The sequence below is a fragment of the Antechinus flavipes genome, chromosome 1 (genome assembly GCF_016432865.1).
Source record: "Antechinus flavipes isolate AdamAnt ecotype Samford, QLD, Australia chromosome 1, AdamAnt_v2, whole genome shotgun sequence".
In the NCBI taxonomy this organism is placed as follows: Eukaryota; Metazoa; Chordata; class Mammalia; order Dasyuromorphia; family Dasyuridae; genus Antechinus; species Antechinus flavipes.
In genome coordinates, this window is record NC_067398.1 from 704,090,208 (window position 1) to 704,114,986 (window position 24,779).

At 37.8% G+C, this 24,779-nt stretch overlaps 1 protein-coding gene across 4 annotated transcripts in view; it reads left to right on the forward strand.

The window, feature by feature from the left end:
* The window catches only part of SUDS3 (SDS3 homolog, SIN3A corepressor complex component), a 52,261-nt gene that overhangs the window by 19,506 nt on the left and 7,976 nt on the right, over positions 1 to 24,779 (forward strand). For all 4 annotated transcript variants that reach the window (XM_051972891.1, XM_051972893.1, XM_051972892.1 and 1 more), the window contains exons 4-11: positions 992 to 1,063; positions 4,076 to 4,095; positions 5,999 to 6,155; positions 13,361 to 13,456; positions 16,708 to 16,769; positions 16,954 to 16,975; positions 18,337 to 18,442; positions 23,773 to 23,857. In XM_051972891.1, the coding sequence (XP_051828851.1) occupies positions 992 to 1,063; positions 4,076 to 4,095; positions 5,999 to 6,155; positions 13,361 to 13,456; positions 16,708 to 16,769; positions 16,954 to 16,975; positions 18,337 to 18,442; positions 23,773 to 23,857 (620 nt within the window). The remainder of the gene's footprint in view (positions 1 to 991; positions 1,064 to 4,075; positions 4,096 to 5,998; positions 6,156 to 13,360; positions 13,457 to 16,707; positions 16,770 to 16,953; positions 16,976 to 18,336; positions 18,443 to 23,772; positions 23,858 to 24,779) is intronic.

Consider the following 24,779-nt stretch of genomic DNA (forward strand, 5'->3'; position numbering starts at 1 on the left):
ACCATGTATGACTAATTTCTTCATAGAGAATTTTAAATCTTTCCTAACTTTCTCTGGGTTACCTGTCCCACCGTTGGATTACAGACTCCCTCTGGCATTGCATACTCAGTTGATGCAAATATGTTTTGATATTTTTGATATAATGCACATTTTTCTTTTTTGGGCCAGTATTTTGATTCCATCATTGTGGAATTCCCAGTGTAACAACTCCCTTACCTCATAGGAGTCAAGAACATAGCTGCAATTTGTAGTCCAAACAGGTTGCTTGGGTGACTGAGGTTAGAGGCCTGGTTCAGGGTCCCTTGGTGTAGTATGTGTCAACAGGGCTTGAGTCAAGGGCATTATGACTCCCAAGATGGCCTTCAGCCTCTCTTACCATTAGCACAAAGGAAACACTAAGTGTGTCAATCTGCCACTTTCAAAAAAATGCCTTTTCGTTTGTCTTCAGCAACTTCCCTCTCAAAAAAGACCCAACTTGAATTTAGCTTCATGGTGAATAATTCAGAGGGAATTACCTAGTGTAGTTAGATATTTAGATTTTTGAAGTGTAAGGTAAATATTTAAATGGAAAGGAGTGGAATCTAGTTTGTGGTATTCATAATATGGTAAGATATGGTAAAAATACCATAAATTTAATATGTAATAAATATGATTGTGCGAAGGAATCACACAACCTATACTAATGGACTAATCTATTTAAATATATACTAAAAAGAAGGATTTTATTTAGAAATGCCCACCCCCCCTTCCAAAATGCTCAATCACTTAATTTTCACATTTTCTATACGATAGTTTTTGTATATTTTTGGTGCAGACAACTATGAATATTTATTTTTCCTTTCAAAGAGATCTTACGTTAGAGTTGGGGACTGTATTTGGGGGGCAACCCATTTTCAGGCTATTTTAATACTTACATAAAAAATTAATATTAGATAACTTAAAATTTAAAAGTAGGTTGATCTAAGTAAACTTTATAAATTATTTATATCAGGTACATTACAGGAATATCAGAAAAGGATGAAAAAACTGGACCAGCAATACAAAGAAAGGATACGAAATGCAGGTAAGGAATTAGAATATCTAAATGAAAATGGAATGCTTTTCATCTGCCTTTCTGGAACTAATTTTTGGTCTACAACCAATCATCTGCAGTAGAAGGGTCAAATATGGGACTACATGAATAAAATGGATTTAGGAAATTTTTGACACAATAAATGACACAATAGAATAATAACTATAACTAACACTAAATGCTCACTATGTGCCAGGTCCTGTGCCAAGCCCTTTTACAATTACTCTTTTGTTTAATTCTTATAACAACCCTTTGAGATAGGTGCTATTATTATATTCATTTTACAACTGAGGAAACTGAGGCAAACAGAAGGTAAGTGGCTTTTTCTAGGGCCACACAGCTAGGAAAGTGTCTTGAGGCTGGATTTGAACATGGGCTTCCTGTCTCCAAGCCTAGTCCTTTAATCCACTGTACCACATAACTGTCCCAATAGAGTAAAGAAAACATGTGGTATTATAAGTCAGTCTTGTTTATGGTTTAGTGGCTGTGTACCTATTTCAGTTTGTCAGCACTAATCTGACCCACCATTTAAAATGGATTCCAGGTATACTTGCCAGTTCAGGACTATGGACCTGATTTGGGGAGGAAGAATGTAAGGAATCATGACTATGAGCTTCTGCTGGGGAAACCCAGGTCCAATTCTTTCACAGTAGGTGAAGGGTAGCCAGCCAGCTAAGAGCCCCAGAAAAGGCCTCTTCTGTTTTGTTGTTCCCTTCCTGTTCTCCCATATCTTTTGCTCTTGGAGATGCATCTTCAGGGCTTTCTGGCTGCTATCAGCATTATTGGTGTGGATATGCTGTCATAGGCACTCAAATGGAATCGGCATTTTAGGTGGTCCCAAAGCCTTAGGTTTAGCCTGGGTTTAGAGTGATTGCTTTCTTACCTGGCAGCCTGTGCCTAATATGTTGAGGTTTTCCTTCAGTTGCTTCAAGCTCAGCATACTTCCCTAGGCTTCCCATGTTTTTCAAGGTGGAAGGATCTGGAGGAGGAGGAATATGTCTTTGATCTATTACTTTTCACCAATTCATTCAACAAAGAATGTTTGTATGTGGCTCTTTGTGTGATACTGTGCCTGATACAGAAAACCAGACCAACTGATCTTAGCCTTTGAATTGGAGAGACCCAACATTCAGAAATGCAAAATTAAATAAATACAAGCTTTGAGTAAGAAGACATTAATAGAAGAGATGGTCATAGTAGTAGATAGTTAAGTAAGTACCAGGTGAATGACCCAGACAGTTAGCATTGTAAGTTTTAGGAGGCAAAGTTCCTTATGGATGTGGAGTTCTTAGTAAGTAGTTTAATCTGTATCCTCGCCTAACATTTTTTGACTGTCTTAACAGTTTGCCTGGCCAGTAGCATACAAAGTGAAAGACTGGGAGATCTAGGGCTTTTACCATTGGTTCTTTTTGAGACCTGACACAACTCACTGAGCCAATGTTTTCCCTTTATTTCTCTATTCCTTTAATACTGCCTAGGAATATTGTGAGGACCCCTGAGAATTGATATGTAGCATTTTGAATTTCCTAAAAATATTTTATGAATGTAAAGTAGCCCTAATACAGTTTAGCGTTTTAAAGTTCCCTTCTCTAACAACTTTTCCCTGTAAAGAAACTAATTTTTGCTTTGTTTCTAAGTGGTATTGCAAAAACTTCTGCTGTAACTCAATAATTGGCGGAACCCTTAAGAATCTTGTCTTTTGCTCATCTCCACCTGTTTTAGTGGTAAAACAAATAACACCCAAACAATCCAAAGTGCTAATTGTCAGTTTGCTGTGTAAGTGTGAATTTCCAAGAACACAGCTGAACTTTAGAAATTTGACAACTCAACACTTAGGTCATGATAGTGAGGCTGACAGTATAATGAGACTGATTTCTAGGTGTTTACATGATTTAGAGATTTCATAATCCAGATATAGAAACCAGAGCCCAGAGAAGAGAAGTGACTCACAGAGTTACAGGAATGGTGATAATGGTACCTACTTTACCAAGTGGTTGTGAAAATGAAGTGAGATAATGTTTTTCCTGGCACATAATAGGCTGTTAATAAATGTCCATTCTTTTCCTTTCTACTTCCCTGTGTCATATTCTTTTTTATTAGAGAGATGGAAGAGCCCCTCTTCCTTGGCTTATTGCCTTCTAGACCTCAATAGACCAAATCTCTAAGCGGAGGCTGCCATATGAAAAGGGACTAAAGGTCTTCAGGCCTCTCCAGCTTGGGAATACCAAGTCTGAAAGAGAATGGAGCTGAAAGATTTGGCACTGGAAGTGATTCTCAGTCATTAGTCCAGGGATTTTTAACCTTTCTGGATAATAGTCTTATGAAGACTAGGAACTCCTCAGAATACTGTTTTTCAATTCAGAAAATTGCAGTGGAAGGCAATTTTATTGAAAAAAAAATTCATAAACCTCTGCTTAAGAACTTCTGATATAAAAATCCCATCATTTTTATAGATGAGGATAGTAGGACTTTAGAAGTTACATGGAAGCACGTACAGTTATTAATTAACAAACAGGATTCAAGCCCATGCTTTAAATTTGGTGTACTCTCCACATGATCTCCCTGGACATGTTAATCTGAGTGCACAGATCCCTAATCACTGAGAAGATCCAAACCTAGGAGCTAAGGCGTTGAACTGTCTATTCACTGAAGATTTTCACTTGGTGGTTATTGAGTGTCTTTCCTTTCCTGATCTTGAGTTGGGAGCTTCACCACACTTTCTTTCTTGATTTCATCTTGGATAAACAAAGGTTTAAGTTTCAGAAATTGTGTCAGTCTTGAGAATTATTTTTTGAAGATTGTACTGCTTTAACAACATCCCACCTAGGTGGAAGCACATTCTCTTATATCTCCCCCCCTCCTGTGAATATGTTTGTGATGAAAACATTTGGTTTGTGTAATCATACTTTGAGTAAGCAATTACTCTTTCTAAATGATTCCTAATGTTGCCCTGGAAAGGTAACAAAGCCGAGCATATCTGATTGCATGCTTTATTTCTTTCAGAACTTTTCCTTCAGCTGGAAGTAAGTACCAATGACCTTCTAGAAATGTAAGTTCTCTTTGTGACTGACATTTTCTCCTTCTAAACCAGGTGCCTATTCTTTCAGAATTTTTTAGAAACCTTGCTTTCTACTCAGCAGGTTACCATAGGGTCATACAATGAAAGTTCACACATCAAGCCTTCATCCTCACTCTGGACGTTTGATCTTACTTTAGTTGTTCCACCTTTTTATTTCTGGTTGGTGGGCTTTGCTTGTCATCAAAATGGATTAAGAGAATTGCTCTCTAGTTTTAATTAAGGACAGTTGGAATCTGCTTTGAATTGTAATGCACTGTCATTCAGATATATCAGTTCTGTATCAAGCCTTGTTTTTAAAGTAGTTCTGTGGGTAGACTCAGAGCTAAGGTGCTGAAAGCCATTGGAGAGACTGTTGGTTGCATTTCTTTCTTTTTATCCTGTGTTCTCTCTGCACACTGCTTGTGGAATAGGTATTCAAGGTTTTTAGCATTGGCATATTGTACCTGTGAGTACTGAGCCCTATTATGGCATAAGCTGTACCATCAGGGATATAACTTTATTCTTGCATTGTTTATTTGCTTCTTTTACACAGTTAAGAATGAAGTTTTATAGATCTTCAGGTTTTCATTCCAGTATAATTTCTATTCCTTTGTATTTTAAACTTATTTTTAACTACTTCATAAAAGGAAACCTGGGTTTCTTTTGTTCATTTTTTGGGACTAATTTTGGGTGTAAATGTTTAAATCGTTTTTTTAAAAAAATGTGATATGTTTTTCAATAATTTTAAACTTAATAACCAGCAATAAAAGCATCCATTTTATAAAATCAAAACATAAACTCCAAATTAGTATATTTTTTAAGAGTGAAAAAGCATGGTATATGTTCCACATCCTTTTTTGAGTGATCTTTTTTTTTTTTTAGCTTCTAATAACTTTTAGTTTATTTTTTTTAATAATAACTTTTTATTTGCAAAGTACATGCAAAGATAGTTTTCAACATTCACCCTTGCAAAACCTTGTGTTCCAAATTTTTACCTTGCTCCCCCTTAACTCCTCTCTATTCAATAAGTAATCTTATATAAGTTAAACATTTGCAGTTTTTCTAAACATATTTCTACATTTATAAACTGCACATATAAAAAAAATCTGATCAAAAAGAGTAAAAGTGAGGGAAAAAAAAGCACGCAAAGAATAGCAGCAGCAAAGGTGAAAATATAATGTGGTGATTCACATTTGGTACTGATAGTCTCTCTCTGAATGCAGAGGGCTCTTTCTCCATCACAGATCTATTGATATTGATCTGAATCACATCACTTTTGAAAAGAGCCAAGTCCATTAGAATTGATCATCACATAATCTTGTTGTTGCTATGAACAATGTTCGCTTGGTTCTACTCACTTCACTTAGCATTAGTTCATATGAGTTTCTCCAGGTCTGTCTGAAATCATCCTGCTGATCATTTCTTATAGAACAATAATATTCCATTACCTTCATTTACCATAATTTTTCAGCCATTCTCCAACTGATGGGCACCCACTCAGTTTCCTGTTCCTTGAACTACAAAAAGGGCTGCCACAAACATTTTTGTACATGTGGGACCTTTTCCCTTTTTTGTAATTTGAGTGGTATCTTTAGGTCATTTCTTACTCACTGGTAAAAACTAGTGAGGGTCTGGGTAATGATATATGGAAAACTATTCATTGAAAGATCTGTTTCAAAAAGTATGTGGCATGAGGCTAAACAGAAGCTGAGTGTTTCTGTTCTGATTATAACTGGCATCTTAGTGGGTCAAATCAGGAGGGAGAAAAAGTAGTGGAGGCCCAGCTCTGTTGGGGAGCAGATTTTGAGCTGGAGCGATGGCAGTTGCTACCTTCCTCTTATGCCTGGTTCCTCTTTCATCTGCCCCAGACTGAACAGGTGGAGAGGAATTACATTAAGGAGAAGAAAGCTGCTGTGAAGGAGTTTGAGGATAAGAAGGTGGAGCTAAAGGAGAATCTGATTGCCGAGCTTGAAGAGAAGAAAAAAATGATCGAAAATGAGAAACTGACCATGGAGTTGACAGGAGGTATGACAAGCCAAGGGTAGATGAACTCTGGCCGGTCCAGGAGTGAGTCAGGCTCACTCTCCATGGGATTGCTTCTTTGGGTGGAGAAGGGTGTTCTTTTCTTTGTGATACTAGTTTCCACTGTCGGGATTACTGGTTGGAAGCAGGCCAGGTCATTTTCCTATGCTTATCTAGCTTTGCTGTTGGCTGCTCTTCTTTGTCTTGAGAAGAACGTTGCATTTGGGGTTAGAGGCCCTGGGTTTCAATTCTATTTTTCTTGACCTATCTGTGTGATCTTTGGGAAATGACTCCTCTCTGGGCTGTAGAATCTTTTGAAAATGAGGAGATGGGATTAGAATTGGGAACCTTTAATCTTTTTTGTATCCCTGAGCTCTGGACTCCTGCTCAGAATAACACTTTTAAGAACATACTTTTAAGTGTATAAAAATAAAAACAATTACATTGACACTTTCCCAATGTTTTGGGTTTTTTCTCCCCCCAAAAAATGAGTTTTTGGATCCCAGGTTTGGAGCCCCTGCACTAGATGATCAATCCAGCTCCATAGTGACCTTAATACCTTAACATACCAATCCATGGCCTTGGGAAAGCCTTTTTAAAAATTATGATTATGGCATAGGAAAGGAAGTCTCTCTACCTTAGGGCCCAAATGGGAGTCATAAGAGCTGAGTTTAGATTTGGCCTTGGCTGTGCCTTAGGTATTTGGTCTAGTTACTACACTTCTTGACCTCAGTTTTCAAATCCAAAAGAGAGAGTGTTGAATTCTAGGTCCCTATTTAGGCATAGTACAAAGTGACCTGGGCCTGGAATCAGGAAGACTCACTTTACTGAATTAAATCCAGCCTCAAACATTTACTAGCTGTATGACCTTAAAGTTCCTCAGTTAGATGTGACTGAAAATGAGTGAATGACAAAGTTCCTTTCAATGCTAGATTTCTGCTACTGTCTCTCTAGTAGACCAGACTCCCTCCCTCCCCCTGCCTTTTGCCCTTTTTTTGAGGGGGTGGGGTGAGGCATGTAGGGGTAAGGGACTTGCCCAGGGTCACACAGCTAGGAAGTGTTAAGTGAGACTGGATTTCAACTCAGTTCCTCTTGACTCTAGGGTTGGTACCATCTAGCTTCCCCATTGCCCATGGCTTTTATCATGAATTGAAAAAAAAAATTGTTGTTCTGGCAGAAGGAGCTAAAGCTGAATGTTTTCAGTGGAAGTGGCAAAGTTAAATTGGCTCCACATCCAGCTCCCTACCTCCTCCTCCTAGGATTTATTAATCTACATATGGGAACTCAGCAGAGTGTAGGGCAAGTTTAAGTGAGAGGCAGTAAGGGCTGACTTCCGTCTGTTGCCTTATGTAGACTGATGAATCTTAGAACGATATAGGGTGGGAGCTGGCTGGAAGTTAGTTTCATGGAATTTGGCATGGTTTTACTTTATAAGTCTTCCAAGAAAAGTTAGGATTGAAGTTTTGGGTCTGGTTTGAGGAGTTACAGTGATAAGCCTTTTGCTATGGAGGGCATCCTTTAGCTGTCTTGGCCAGAATGTGTGACTGAATGTATTGTTATTTTTTTATAGGCTTCAGCCAGAGCCACATCGTCTCAACTGCTGTCTTTGTGGTTGACTTTGAAACTAAAAGGAGTAATTGAGAGCATTGTACCCATTGGGTATTCCATGCCTTAGCACTCACACATACATTACTTCATCCATATACTGTTCTACAAACTTTATTTCACCTCTAGAGACATGTTAGAGGTAGAGTATGGTTGGGCCTCTTTGAAAAATTAGTTCTATGATTGGATTCCTTATTGAAAGGTTTTTACAAAAGAAATGACTTCTCTAGACGCTTTTCAGAGAGACCACAATAATATATCTTTTTGGGTTGTCTGGAGAGGGAATTTTGAACAGCAGTACCTTATTTTGTACTTGCTAGAATGTTTTTTTAATTAGACTGATAACTGTGCTGGCCCTATCTGTTACCCAGTTTGCCTGCCTGTTTCTCAACTTGCACCATTTTCCTTGCCTGTGGTTAAGGCTGGCACTGATGCATTATTGCTCTCTGCTCTACCTACCAGATGTTCATGTGATTTCATTAGGCAAGTGGGAAATATAGCCAGCTCATAGACTCTCCCCTTCCATCTGCAGGGAAGAGGATTATCGTCTTACCTGTGATTTGGCATTAGGATTGTCAAAGTGAGAGATGCATTGTCAAGCCAGGCAGTTCCTGCAGTTTCTGCCAGATTCCAAACTGGGTCATGGGCCTTCCTCAGTGACTGAGAGGATGAGTCCAAATGGAAACAAAAGACAACTGGAGGGGCATCATTTTTTACTCAATAAAATAGATTACAGAGACACATTTGAATCCAAGCAGGGACACTAAAAGTACCAATTTCTTTCCTCAAGCCATTTGGTACCCTTGGTGTGGAAGGCACTGCCAAGGTAATAACTGATTGTTGCAAATAAAGGTACTGGGGCTGGAAGGATAATTAGCCTTTCCACAGATGGTGCTGCTATGGTATTGAATTAAAGGCCTGATTGCGTGCCTGTAATTGAGTGACTTGTCTCACCTTTATGGACCAATGCCATCCTTGTTCTTTTGCTGAGAACTGCCCAGAAGAGATATTTTCTAAAAAGAAGTCTTTTACTTGTGAATATGAAGAACTCTTTTTTTATTTTCCCAGAATAACTGGGATTTGGAACTGGTGAGACTCTTGGCTCGGATGACATATTCCTTTGAAAGCTGAATCATCATAGTTATGTCTTGCTATCTCAATTATGGCCATGATTACTTGATCCACTTACATAGCCTTGGTGAATATTTGTAGCACAGGTTCCTTTGACCTCCAAGCTTTCTGCTTAAAGAAGTACAAGTAGTTCTGCATACTGTGCAGTTGGACATCTACAAATGTGAAGTGGATTCTTCATGCTTATTGGAAGGAAGTGAATTGAATAGAGACAGGTAGAAGCCATTGGCTGTGGTTTTAAACTTAACATGGAAACAGGTTCTGAAGGAAGCAGTGAAAACTAGATGTGCCTTCTATTTTTTAAACCTTTCTTTTGTGCTGCATCGTTGATTTGGGTTGGGGGGGGTCTACTTTCAGTTGTCAGTCATTTCTCCATTGCTTTGGCTATTTGTAACCTTAGCTCTTTAATCTCAGTTTTCTTTGTAAAGTTTCCATGATCATAGCCTCTAAATGATATAGTAGAGCAAAGATTGGTGGTTTTTTTTTTAATGTTTTTCCTGACCTCGTTTGACTTCTCAATGATACTGTCAGAAAGAGACCATTATCTCCACTTCACAGATGAAGAAATTGAGCATCAGTTGGGTTAAGACACTGGATTGTGGTCATACAGTTTGGTTCCTGGTAGGATTTGAATTCAGATCCCATCTGATAGGCCACTTTACATCCACCTCCTGCCTCCTTGATATCTATGTTATGGAGTTGATTCTTAAATTCAGGACCGTTGGGAAAGTCAGCCCCTTAGGGGCTATAGTTTGAGTTCCAGTCTTGATCTTGGGTCCAGTGCTGAGCTTCACTAAGCTGTGGTATTGCTTTTGTGTTGTGCTTGGTGCAGGGGCTGGTGTGACCCAATCATCCTCTTTGGGAGTAGCCATGCCGATGCTTGTACACCCTTGAAGGTTTGAAGTACAGCTAACCTCACGTTATTGGGCCTGGTGTTTTCCCCAAAATAGGAAAAGGGAGATGGAAGTTTTGGTGTTGAGGAGATTCTATTTGGGCAGCTTTAATAGCATAAGCAGAGGCATGCTTTCCTATACATAAAGCAAGGACAGTGCAGAGGGTTATATGTTTAATCCGATACTAGATTTAAACTTGAGGCTCTAGGCCAGCACTTTTTCTGCTGTACCAAGTCTTCTATAATGGATCTTATGAAATAGGAGGAACCCGTTCAATAGATAGGCTGGGGAATAAAGACTGAGTTTCAGAGGGAACAAAAAGGAGGTTACCTAGTAGGGAGCGAGACCTAATAATCTCAGTTATGCAGACTTTCTTCATTTGGTTATTTTGTGTGAGATTTTCAAGCATCAGAAAGTTTTGGTGTAAAGTTGGAGAGGTAGGCCTTCTTTATTTCACTGTCACCAGAACTGAGTATGTGCCTAATTCAATTCAGTGAACATTAATTTCAGTAGTAGGTACAATTAAAAAGTATGAGATACTGATAGTGCAAAGACAAAACCAAAACAGTTTAGAACCTCAGGAAACCTAAATTGTAGGGGATGTAGCATGTCCAAAGAGAAATGCAAAGTAATGTTAGGAAAGAATAAAAATCAACAACTGAGGAAATCCACTAAGATTTCAGCTGGAGGTAACACCTGGACTGAATGTTGAAGGAAGCTGAGTGTCTGAAGAAGTGGAGGCAAGGAGAAGTCCCAGTGTGAAAGGTAATAAGTGCAAATGCAGAAAGGTGGGATGTAGACTGGAGAGCGTGGGTTGCTGCTGGTTGTTCAGTTAATCTGCAACAAAGATAAAGCCTGGAAAGATTAGTCAGTCAGATTATAGAAAGCCTGCAATGGCAGGCTGAGGAATTTGCATTTTATTTAGAGGTTATATTGATGATGATAGCTAACATTTATATAGCATCTGTTATGTACCAGGTACTGGCTAAGCTCTGTATTATTATTGTCTCATTAGATTTTCACATCCTTAGGAGGTAGTTGCTGTTATTAGTATACTACTTTTACAGATGAAGAAACGGACAAACAGAAATGACTTGTTCAGAATCACACAGCTAGAAGAGTCAGGATTTCCTGACTGGCCTAACACGCTATCCACTGAACTGCCTACCTGTGAATAGGGAACCACTAGAGATTTTTGAAAAGAGGGGTGACAAAGTCAGATTTTAACAATATTACTTTAGCAGTTGGGTGGAAGATGGCTGGATTAGGGAGAGACTAGAAGTAAGGGAGATCTATTAGGAAGCTGTTAAAGTAGTCCATGTGAGAGATGATGAGGACCTTTAGTACGCTAGAAGTTGTGTGAAGGGAAAGATGTAAAAGTAGAATTGATAAGACTTGGTAGTTGTTTATATAATGGGAGTGAGGGAGAAATTAGAGTGAAGGAGCATTTTGAGGCTGTGAGCCTAACTAATGAGAATTATCAGAGAAATAGGGAAATTTCCAAAAGGATTTAATATTTTCCTAGGAAAGTATTAATTCCATTTTGATTGTGTTTGAGATGTCATTGTGATATCCACTTGAAAATGTCCAACAGGAAATTGGTAATAGCAGACTATTTGAAGAGAGAGATGAGGGCTAGATTTGTCAACTTTGTAGTTAATTATATTGTAGATCATTAAACTCATGAGAGCTGAAGAGATCATCATGAGAGCAGTAGAAGACCCAGGATAGAGCCTTGAATGTTCCCTTGCTCAGTGAGCCTGGGTATTATTTATTGGTCAGTAGCCATTAAGAGTAAACCCATTTGTAGGTTCCTTTTGCCCATTTTGAAGGGTGAATGCTAGTTCACCAGACGAGACTAAGGACTTTTTGTTTGATCTTGGAGATAATAGGCAGCTCTTTGAGTTTACTGAATAGGGGGATGACATGGTTACATCTTAAGATCAAGTTGAGTGGGAGAAACTGGCAGACTAACCAGCAGAATATTATTAAAATCGTAATGAGGATCTGCACCAGGATGATAGTGATGGAATAGGAGAGAAGAGGGACCATATAAGGGGCTGAAGAGGAGTAAAGATTGGGATGACTCCTATCTTGTGAGCCTGCCAATGGTGATACCTTCTACAATAGTATTGGAAATCAGGAAAAAGAGAATTTAGGGAAAAAGACAGTGAGTTTTGTAAAATGTGGGTGGTATTTGTAGTGATTTTACAGGCTAGGTCCCATCCCCCCACCCCTCCACCTCCAGGATAGTTGGGAACATGTAGCTTATTTTGATAATTCTCTCTTTTACTTTTCTATTTCTTCAAATCTTTCAAATTCACATTGGACTTAATTTTATCTATCAGCCACTTGATATCCAGAAAAAAAGACCTTTCAGAAGAAATACAGACTATTCTTACTATTTTGAAAATATGTGTATCAGGACTCTTTTTTAGGAAGACTCTTTGATGTCTTCATGGAAAGTGCATGATTAGATGTATAGTGTCATTCTTCTCATTCCTCTAATAGCCACCTTTTTTGTGATACCTTTTTGGGTTTGGTGATCTCACAAGATCTTTTATTTTCCAAGCGATCAAGTATTCACAGTGTTGTTAGGGTCACATAGAAAATGTTAAAAGATCATATGGATTCTATTTGAATCTTATATATCTGTTCAGCTCCTAGCAAAAGATATTTTTTCAGAATTACTTAGTGGCTGAAAAACTGATGTTACTCTGTAGAAATTTATAGTCAAGGGACTTCAGTAGGAGCTAGTTGGCCTGCTTGTTTAGTTTAGTTGTCTCATAGTACATGATCTTTTCCAAAAGAGGTCCTCTCCTTTTAGTTACTTTTTGTCTTCTTTGAGTGCTGTCTTATAAATAAGGTTTGAGTATTTGTTGCTTATTTCCCTGTCTCTCACCTGTACATAGAGATAAGAGTGTACAGTTTATTCCTATCATGCTTATGAATGCAAAGATGCATGTTGCCTAACTACCATCTTCTAACAATTTTCAGCTGTGTAAATGTCCTTTGACATTGTATGGCATAGTATTTATTATATAATCTAGGAGCTGCCTCTTTACTTTAACAGAATGAATCTTCATGGCTAAATTTGAATTCCAGCAAGTCATCATCTCTGCTTCGCCTCTAGTGTTTTGTTTGAATAATAATGGGCTGGCTTTATTGAGGAATCAAGTTTGGCTTTTTTATAGCCAGTAGCTTTTGCTATAGTCAAGAAGCCCCATAAGGTTGTAAAAATAAATGAAAAAGGAAATCCTGAATTTATTAATGGAGACAAATATGGTATAAAAGCTTGGGTATTATTTATTGGTCATTAGCCATTAAGAGTAAACCCATTTGTAGGTTCCATTTGTCCATTTTGAAGGGTGAACAATCAAATACTTGGTTTTATCAGTACAAAGAGATGACCAATGGTGTAACATAAGAATAGGCTCTATTTTGAATTTAAATTTCACAGGTGTGGATGTGCCAAAATCTGTCATCCCATTCATAAACATTCGTGATTGTGATTTAGAAATTGTCATTGCTTTCATGCTATAGTTTGATCAGTTTGTCCGTTCAACTTTTTTCCTTTAGATTCCATGGAAGTGAAACCCATTATGACAAGGAAATTGAGGAGGAGGCCAAATGATCCAGTTCCAATCCCAGACAAGAGGCGGAAACCTGCCCCTGATATCCTTTTTTACATAGGGAATAAATTACTTTCTTTAAAAATGTTCAATTTTAAAACCTTTCTTACGTCATCTCATAGTACATATACATTTGCCCTACAGGAAATACTAATTGTAAAGGGCTGAAATTATTGAGTTCACGTACTGAGTTTGGACAACCCAGCACTTAAGGCCAACTACTGGTTGGACAATACTCTATTAGTATATGCTTTGAAAATGGTCCGCCCCATTATTCTGTGCTGGCTGGATCTGTTGGTGTATACAGAGATTAGGAGGAGGGATTAAAGGGTGGAGTAAGACAAGACAGAGTCACTTTTGGGCGGGACATGAAGAAGATTGGTATAGAGATTCTTGTATCCATTCCTCTCATTTCGACAAAGAATAAAGACCAAGGACTTTTGCTCCTGACTCTGGCTGATTCTAAAATAAAAATATCTAATTGAAGAGTGGATTTAAAACATTGTTTCTGTGGAGTAGAATTGACCATTTGTGTCTTGACTTTTAAATCAGCAGTTTTTGGGGTTTTTTGGTATCATAGACTATTTTGGCAATCTGGTGAAGCCTATGGACCCTGAAAACATTTTTATATACATAAGATAAAATACATAAGATTATAGAGTAAGCCAGTAATTAAATACAGTAACAAAACATTTTTTAAAATACATTAATGGATCCCAGTTAAGAACCTGTTGGTTGGGAAATTTTTTGAAAAGTCTTGTGGGTAGGGGTTGACATAAATCTAGAAATTCTTAGTGCCACCATTTTAAAATGTTAGGTCACTAATTCTATCTGGGGTTTATTTCTCTAAGTCTTTGAAGTCAGTGATAACTATTCTTACATGTCTTGGTGATCTTTGCCCATTAAAGATCAAACAGGGTTTAATAGGCTTAAAATGAGAGGTATCAGTTACATCATAAAGCTTTAGTAATCAGATGGATTGTTGTTTGTCCTTTATTTCTGAAGAGGATCAAGACATCATGTGTGAATTGTCCTGACACATGTGTGAATTGTATTTAAGTGCGGCAGAGCTGCACAAAGTCATCAGCCTCAATTTTTTTCAGAGGCATCAAAGACCAGCAGCAAGACTGGCAATGACTTGGGATGCAGTGAATGATGATCTTGGCATCTTTAGTGTCTGAACAAATTGTAAATGCTCCACGTCACCTGCTTCAGCTTCCTACATGGTCATTGGAACATTGGTTCTCATCTGCCCTTCCACTGGGGGAAGTCTTCACATGCCTGGGGTAGATTTCCCTATCTCCCCTCCTCCCTCTTTCCAGTGGGTTTGTGAACTGTCAGTTACCTTCAATCTGGTTTAGCCTGTTCCTGAGACAGTTTACTAAGATATGGTTGCTGTGTAAACTACAGTTTCTTGGAGCCACTGGTGATAGTTGGATGAGAGATGGACACTAAAGATTGTTGAGCACCACTGAAAAGACCTCAGGAAGTCCTCATACTTAAAATATTAATTCTCCTTGAACACCCACCTATATATCCATCCACCCCTCTCAGGTTGGTAGCAATGGAACTGAATTCTTGGGAAGGCTTTGGAATCTCTTAAGGAGAAATTAGGTAATTGTGGCTAAAATTTATATAATGGTTTAAGGTTCCAAAAAGTGCTTTACAGAATGCTTATCTAATTTGATATTCAGGTTAGTGCTTAAACTACTTAAGTCATTTTACAGACAAGGAAATTGAGTTCTCAAAGTCCCACAGATAGCAAATGTCTATAGTAAGATTCACATTTTCCTGACCCCCAAGCCTAGTACTTTGTCCATTTATATCCTTTATTTATCTAGATGGGTTAGATATTTTCTTACCTGGAGTCTATAATTCTCTGTTGCTAGAGTAAATGGATTCCCAAACTGCTGCTTATAAAATGTTTTCTGAACGTGAGGATTTGTCTCCTCTTATACACCTGTTATTCATTCAGAGCCTTGTTCAGGAAGCTTCTGATGTGCAGGGCACTCAAGTAATGTCCCAGCTAATATCAGAGTGATTCCAGGGGCAGTTGTCAGCCTAATGGAAGCTTGCGTGTTAATTGTTCAGCAGCAGCACATGTTACATACCTCATGGGATGGTGGTTCCAAGATAGAGAAATAAGTATTAGATTCTGTTTTGAAAGTTTACCCAGATAGAGTAGACTGTGACTTCTGTCTAGTTCAGCTCTGTACTGATTGCCCTTTTTACAAGATAGCATCAATGTAGAGTGAAGCTAGCAGAACTAGGAGAACATGTACACAGTGACTGCAAGATTATGTGATGATCAACTATGATGTACTTGGTTCTTCTCAGCACTGCGGTGGTCTAAAATAATTCCAATTATCCCAGATTATCCAAATAATCCTAGATTTGGGATGCAAAATGCCATCTGCATCCAGAGAGGGAACTATGGAGACAGAATGAGGCTTGAAGCATACTGTTTTCACCTTTTGTTTGTTTGTTTGTTTTGCTTTTTCTTGAGGCTTTTTCCTTTTCTTATTTTTCTTTCATAACATGACTAATATGGAAATATGTTTAAAATGATTGTACATGTATAATCTATATCAAATTGCCTGCTGTCTTGGGAGGTAAGGGACGGAGGAGGAAAAAATTTGGAACTCAGAGAAATGAATGTTGAGAATTCTCTTTGCACATAATTAAGAAAATAAAATACTATTGAGAAAAACAAAAGAAAAGATAGCATTAATCCTAAGTATTCCTTGGTGTTCTCTACCCTCTTGTCATCAAAAGATTAAATCCTCATTCCAGTCATTCTTCATCTTTAAAAGGCGAGTGATCAAAGTTGGCCTATTTTCTCAGTGGACTTGGTCTAATATGGAGGAAACAAGTGGGAAAAGATGGGAGAGTATTAAGGGACAGAAACTAGAATGGACATTGGAGAAACCTTGATTCACATCCCAGCTCTGTGAATGATTACCTGTATGACCTTGAACAAGAGCTTTCTTTTCTCTTGCCTACTATTTCTTCCTCTGAAAAATAGATGGAAAGATGAGATGATCTTTGCCATTTCTAAATGGCAAGAGCTCAAGGCTCTGAATCTGTGATTCTACCACCTTTGGTTGGAGCACAGCCTTTTTTCATGTAGCAGAAACTTAATAGATGGTTCTTACATTGAATTGATTAGAAATTCAAAAATGTTCAAATAAAGTTCTGGTAAAATCAGTGTTACATTTTAAACATCTTAATTGACTTGATTGCTTTGTTTCTTTGAGAAGCATAGCACCTACCTTTTTCTTTAATACTGAACACCCCAGCTGAATTATTTGTTAACAGACGAGCAAATCATGGAGGACCTCAGGACGTTAAATAAGGTAATACTGCTATTTGTTTTTGGGAAATATTAGCATTCAGCCTTGAAAAAATGGCTTGTTTCATTTGATTCATACCCCATGTTTTATATACATATACCTGAAGTCCTTGCTTCAATTTATATTTGAGTAGATTTTTACTGAAGTTATTTTTTTTTTTTTGTTTTTGTTTTTGTTCTTTCTGTAGCTTAAATCACCCAAGAGGCCAGGTAAGTACCTAGTAGTGTGGGCATTTGTGTTTGTCTGTTGATCTTTTTGTAAAAATATGTAAGTACTTGTCAAGGAATCATTGTAGGTTGTCTTATTTGATTCATTTATTTTTCAGAAATAATATCTTGTTCTCAGTCTGTCTAAAGGTAGTCACCCTGAGAATCAGAGGAGACTTAGGCCTCTTCTCCCTGCTTTACAGCTATTTTTTAACCTTAACTCATTTGTCTTTGAAATTTATTGTTAAAAAGAGATCTGAGTAGTGAGTGGGAAAAGATTCCCTACTTTGTTGATGGCAGACATAAGATATAAAGGTACATCCCCTGTGCCCAACTGTGTAGTGTAACCAGCAAGATCCCCAGCATTGCAAGCTTTTAGGAGTTTAGTGTCAGGTATAATTGTCATCATTTTGGCCCTTGTAAAGATTTCTTTTGCTTTAGGAGTCAAAGCTTCATCATCAAACTATTCAAGGAAATGATTCCTAAAAGTCCTTTCAACTCAGTTTTGTTAATCAAGTTGTTTGAGTGTATATGTGTGTATCTGTGTTTTTATATATAACTCTCCATTTGGGCAAAAAAAAAAGAAATTTTTTTTTAAACCCTTCTCTGGAAGATTTTCTTTCTGGTGAGTTGCCATTCCTCCCAGAATAAATATATCTGAATCTCTGAAATCATTGTAGGGCGCTAGGGGTAGGAGCAGACTTGTGTGAGTCAGTATGGAATATATTTTTGACCACTTGAAGGTTTGATGCTTGATAGCCAAAAGTGTTATTTCAGCTATGCCCTGTACATTTAGTGCCTCTACTATGGAAACTAGCTCTGCCTAGTCATGTGCATTTTCTGAAATACCATATTGATCTAAATATAGCTCACTCTCAATTCAGGCCCTACCTCTAAAATTAGATCCCATTTGAAAGTGAAAGATAAGTTTATGTGTGCATGCACGTGTTCCTGCATGTGTAGGTATGTGTAAAAATAGCTTTATTTCAGTGCAGTTATACAAAATTACTGTATTAAAAATATATTTACAACACCAAGGATTTTCAGTCCGCTAAATGTCTTATTCATTTTTGTTATCACTGCTTCTTCCTTTGTCCTTTCCTTTTTCACTGTCATTTTCTTTATAAGGCTGTAATTACAGATTTCACTCAGATTGGAGAGGGAGGAGGAGGGTGAAATTCAGCCTCCGTTTGGACAAGCTTGGCAATTTCATTTTTCTCTATTTCAAAGGCTGTTAGAAGAGTTATCCTTTTATCTTACGTGATGTTCTCTTGTGATTTAAGTTTTTAATCACTAAATGCTCATCAGTTAAACATGTGATCTGGTGACCTACACAGTGATTTTGATTGTGTTTGGTTTTACAGCATCTCCCTCTTCTCCAGAGCATCTCCCTTCTACTCCTGCAGAGTCTCCTGCCCAACGGTTTGAAGCTCGGATCGAAGATGGCAAACTCTACTATGATAAAAGATGGTAGGTGGTTTAAAAAAAACAAAAAACAAACTTATTTCTGCTATATGGTAGGAGATCTCAAAAGGGATAAAGACAGAGGAGGGAGAAGGAGGGAAAGGCAATTGAAAGGTTCTTCAGTTTGGATGTTTGGTCATATCTGTGCTCGTTTGGTAGTATCGAACTACTTTTAGGTGTAGACCATGGGGCCCACTTGTGAGCAGTCACTGTTAGGCTATTTAAAACCTTGTTGTTCTAAGGCCAGGAGTCATCCATTTGTTTTTATAGGATGTGCCTTGTTTTAAATGCCTGTTTCCATTCCCATATGTCATCAATTGGTAGCAAGAAAGCAGTGTCATAAAGGGAAGGAGCATTTGACTGGATCCCATTCCAGCGGGGTTTGATTGGAGCTTCCTGACAAGATGTCATCATGCACTGTCGGGCTGGGGAGGCCCATGGCACGTGGGGTCCCAGAGCAGCACTTTCCTCATCTCTTTCAGCAAGTTAGTTTCTTTTAAAAATAGGGCATCCACCAGTTGTAGTGAGTAGCCTGCTTTTGATTCTCTGGCAGTGTGACTGTAAAGAACCTCTGGGAGCGCTTTTGTGGGGTGTGTACCCACAGACTCCGAAGTCTGGTACCCATTCTCTTTGTCTCGTGAGCTTGTATATCTGGACTTTGCCACAAGGTGGCAGAGCGGGGCAAACCCACGGACCCAGTAGAGCAGAAGCAGATGACAAATGTTTCCAATCATGAAAACCAAATAACCTTTAAAGAGCAAACCCGCACCTAAGAACCATCTTCCAAAATGATAAATTTCCTCAGCGTTCTTACGTATATGTGAGTTGTACAGCTCTGTGGTATTTCAACTGATGATGGTTTTTGTAAGCCCTGTGCTTGGAATCTTCTTTCTTCCAAGTTTATCCCAAGACTTTTATGAAATGTGTCTTCTGGGTGAATGATCAGAAAAAAAAATCAGAATCTTTTGAAAGAAAATAAAGCAGTTCTGAGAATTCCCAAGGACAAGTTCCGATGTGTCTGAGCAGAAGTCCTGTGGTCAGACTTGACAGGCTTAGCATGAAGAAGCAAAAGAATTTCACCATGTTCTCATCAGATGACAGACACATCTCACATCTTTGACCCATAACTAGAGAATGGTGCTAATTCATATGTCTTGTCTGTCAGTCTGTCACTTTCTCTTCCTCTGACTTTTTGCCTCTTTCCCTCTCTCTCAGCTAAGAACAAATGTAAAGCAATTCAGGCAAAATTGTCATTGGAAGAATGAATAAAGCTTTCTGTGGATTAACCTTGTAGATTCTAGAATGACTCCATTCTTCTCAAAGAGAAGATTGTTGACTTTTCAGGATGTTGACATCCATTTTATGGCCTTTTTCCTTTTAAATTCAGAAATAAGTTGCCTTAAAGCAAGAGACTTTCTTAACAGGATTAAAGTTTAATTTGCTGCTTTCTCCTAGGTCTAAAGTTGTTTGTCTGCATCCTTTGTTCTTCCTCTTTGATCCCTTGCTCTTAATTTCATAAAACATGGAATATTTATCATGAAAGGTAGAGTTGTTCTTTCTCCTGGCCAATAATATGTATGTTTTCATATAAAAGGGTACTGATTCTTGCAAAAGTAGAACCTTAGTATCTCCTTAGGTTTTTGATGTTTGACTTCTGGTTATCATCCTGTTGCTTGAATTTCTACCCTAACCCCTTCCTGTTCTTACTTCTGAAAGCAAGGTATATTCTAGAGAATCAGCTACATCCTTTCTGATCTTTCTAACATCACGAGGCAGATGCTATCTAGACCTTTATGAACAGTGTTTGTTTCTAGCAAAACAGTCACAATGACTACAGAATGATTGTGATCTGGAAACCCAAGTTAGAATAAAAAGTCATTGAATGACATTCCTTTGCTAAAGATTTGTATCCTCTTGTCATCTTTGGCAGGTCATTACTGCCAATTCCATTATATCCTACTGTAATAGTTGTTCTAATTTTAATTCATAGTAATTAATAATTCCTCACTCCAGGAGTTGATTCTTTTTTAATTATAGTTTTTTATTTAGAAGTTTTATGCATGGGTAATTTTTCAGCATTGACAATTGCAAGGCCTTTTGTTCCAATTTTTCCCCTCCTTTTTCCCACCCCTTTCCCCAGATAGCAGTTGACCAATACATGTTAAATATGTTAGTGTATAAATTAAATACAATATATGTATACATGTCCAAAATGTTATTTTGCTGTACAAAAAGAATCGGACTTTGAAATAGTGTACAGTTAGCCTATGAAGGAAATCAAAAGTACAGGCGGACAAAAATAGAGGGTTTGGGAATTCTATGTAGTGGTTCATAGTGATCTCCCAGAGTTCTTTCACTGGGTGTAGCTGGTTCAGTTCATTACTGTTCCAATGGAACTGATTTGGTTCATCTCCAGGAGTTGATTTTTAAAAATCAGTAGTATGGGAGGCTTCTTACTTCTTCTCTCCCCTCCTTTCCCTCATGCTAAAACTGGAACTGTGTATCAGAAATGAAAAAACTCACTTAGTTCAAGAGAGCTTAATTCTTCAACCCGGTGTTGACACCAGGTTATTCCAAATAGTGAATATTTATAGTGAGAAATTCACTTTTCTGAGACTTTGTAGTGTGAATTTCTCTCTTTGTGAAATACACAACCTTAGTAACAGGACACCTAGTTGAATAAGAAATTGAAATATTTGCCTTTCTTTGCTCCCCTTCCTTTAAAAAAAAAAAAAATGATCATGCTATTCCAAGAGACCTCTGGTTCCGAACATCAGAATTGATGGTACCCAGATGCAGTCTCCATTGATCATATATTACATAGATTCTAGTGCTTGGCTATTTGGCTGTTTGAGGTTGTTTCTACTTTCCTGCAGAATTTAAAGTATTTTTGGAAACATGAATTTATACAGGAAGTTTGTTAAATCCATCATTGGAAAAAAGGTCACAAATTTACCTGTCTTTATTCTATATGTTCTGAAGCAGTTGAACTTTTATTACTGGGAAGAATGTTACATCTTTGCCTTTAAATTTTTTGTGTTCATTTTTTGCTCATTAATTCACAGGAAGTGAAAAATAAACTTCAGACAAGACTTGTCATTTTTCATTCATTTTTTCCCTGGAAAGTTCCTTATGAAATCTCTGTAGGACTTGAAGTAACCATTTCTCTGGAATAGTGGCAGCCTTGGTAACTTATGGCTGCCCATATGGAAGCATGTACAATATGTTTTAGTAATTGTGGGAATTAAGTCCCCTATTTCCTGTCATAGTATCTCCCCAAATGATAGAGATTGGGGCTTGGAGTGAGGAATAGAATCCCATTGTCAATCATCAGGTGCCACTTCACAGGGATGGTCAGTCATGTTGTTCACCTTTCATGCTCAACAGAGAATGCTTCTAAAACAGTTTAATGTGGTTTTCTACTTGAGAATATAGTTCAAAGAAAATGGAACTTGACCAAGAGAGAAGCTTTTTTCAGAATTAACTGGCTATTTTCCAGATTTGGCTGGCAGGGAGACATTTGTAAAATGTGGCTTCATTTCCATCCTCCTAGTATTTTGAGGATTTCCCAAACTTTCTAGAGTGCTTTGATGATAATATCTTGAAGACTCATGACTAATTATTCAGAAGTTTCTCTTTACGGGCAAGTATTTTGTCACAAATATCCATTATAACATTTATAGCTCACTTGTAATAGACCTATGCTTACATTTTTACAGTTTTCTAAATAGAATAGGGAGGCTTCTTCCCTATGGATCATTGGTTGAAGGAATTATGTTGCTTCCACAGGATTTGTGTACTATCTTTTTTTCAGAAATACACTTTTGTCCTTGATAGGCGAACTTCTAGAATATCCTCAGCCATTTCTCTTCTCATTACACACTTGAGATTTTGGGATGGTCCCAAAGACTGTCCAAAAAGTAGTTTTATTGACTATTCCTTATTTGAACTAGCTGTGGTTTAGGTTGTCAAGCACTCTAGAGATAAGCACTGGCTCAGGTTTTTGAAATGATTTTGAGACTTGAAAAAACAATCTCAAAGGTGAGGTTCATTTTTTGTGAGTTTTTTTTTTTTTTTTAATGGAGTTGATTAGGATTCATTTCACTAGAGAAACAAAGATTAGTGACTCATTTTTTTGACATTTATAAACACTGTCCTTACGAGATAATAGTATACTGATAGGAAAGCTATACCCATGTCTTTGATTTGCCAAGGTAGCAAAGCAAAGAATCACTGGGATGATGTACTCCATGATCAGTTAATGAGTCAGTAAGTACTTTTAAAGGACCTACTGTGGGCAAGGCACTGTGCTAGGGACATAAAGAAAGATAAAAAGTGTAGTCTGCCTTCAAGGGGTTCCCAGTTTAAGAGGGATTGAACATCAAATAAGATAGGTCTAAAGTATATACAAAATACATGGAAGATAGCTCAGGAAGAACACACTTGCAAGTGAGAGGGTTGGGACAGACTTCTTTCAGAAAGTTAATTTCTTAAATGAATACCCTGATTTTGAGGAGGTGCCACTTCAGAGTACTGGACTGGCCTCAGGAAAACTGAGTTCTCGCTATGTCTTCTCTGTGAAAAGAGGAAGTGGGATGAAATGGTCTTGCAGAGCCTTTCTGGCTTTGTTTCTGTGACATTAAAGGACTGAGGCAGGATGTTTTTCTTACTTCAAGAAGCTTGGTAAGAAGCAGAGATATAACAGAAGTTGAAGGTCGATTAGAACCTATATTTGTGACCAGAGCCATTTGAAAGATGATTCTCCATGAGAGGATTAATGAGAGAGCTTCTGGGCTGGTCTGCCAGAAGTTTCTCATATGTATAATAATGTTCGATCTTGGTGACAGCTGCCATGTCCCAGCTTTCAGAACCTTGCTGTATCTCTGCCCCTTGACCTTACTGCTGAATTGTAGATTCCTCATGAAGATCCAGGTTGGTGTAGGGTGGGCAAAAGACAAAAGATTTGGTAGGTTGAGGGTGGGGGTATGGAGAGAGAAACCTTATTATTGCATTCTTGTGGACCTGGAGTTTTTCACCCTCATTAATCCTTCATTTAGGCAGACCTAAATTCATTGGAAGGTTGCCTAACCCTGCCTTGTACTTGGAAGGTGGTAGCTTAATCACTACAATACCTAAAGCATGAGAGCTAGGAGAATCGAGTTATAATTCAAAATTTTAGCATTAGAATTGGAGAGGGAGGGAATCATCTCAGAAATCCTCTCCTGGTTAAGCTATTGTAGTAAGTCTGTTCTAGACTTATCCTGGCATTGTCAATAACCAGATTGCCTTCTAAACGGTAGTTTTTAAAATGTTAATTCATGTTTTATTTTTGATAGGTACCACAAGAGTCAAGCTATCTATCTTGAGTCAAAGGAGAACACCAAGATCAGCTGTGTGATCAGTTCTGTTGGTGCCAATGAGGTAAGGGGGTGTGTGTGTGCATGTGTGTGCAAGCTTCCATATATACACATATATGTAGACATTTCTTTCTCCATTCTTAGAACCCAGACACTGGCACATAGACCTTGCATTGCAGTCTGTCTTGGCTATGTGTGTTGTCTAATTAAAACAAAACTGGAATGAAAAGGCAATCAGGAAAGTCAGTCTTCTTACTGCAGCCTGTTAACAGAAGGATGGTAACCCCTGTGTGACTTGCATTGCTAGCAGTTTAAAAAGTTTAAAACTTGAATAGCTGCTTTGGTTTGATCTTTTATCAGGACACATATGTCTGCAATGAAATTGATTTTTACATCTCCCTTCTCTGTGTTACTGATTCATGCTAATGCAGGAGAAATCTAATAAAAACCAGATTATGAAATGACATAAGCTTTTTCTATTCTCCCAGATTTTGGAATGGAAAATGCCCCTAAATGTGCTTAATTTGTGAAATGGTTTTTTATTCAGCAATTCTGATTTTTTTTCTTAAGTCATTTCTGTTCACCTCTAGGGCTTAGGATCCCTTTGAGGTCTTCATGCAAGATAGGTTCTCTTTGAGAGTACAACTAAGTTTGTATAAGGTATATACAAAGGAAATGGAAAGTTACCCTTCCAAAAATGCCCTCCTACCTTCTGCTTACAGAGACCAAATCTGAGAAGTGAGCTTATGGAGATTTCTTTGATGACTCTGTCTATCTGACAGATTTCAAGACCAGACACTGATGACCTCATAGAGAAAGTAGAGGCAAAGGGGACTGTTGCTAGAAAAATCATTTAACATTAAAAAGCATTTCATTCAGTAAACAAAATACTGACTTTCAAAAGTCATTCCCCTACTAAATACCTCATTATGGTAGGGAAGCAAGTCTGTTTTCTTTAAAGGCATCCCAGGTCATAAACTTTGACA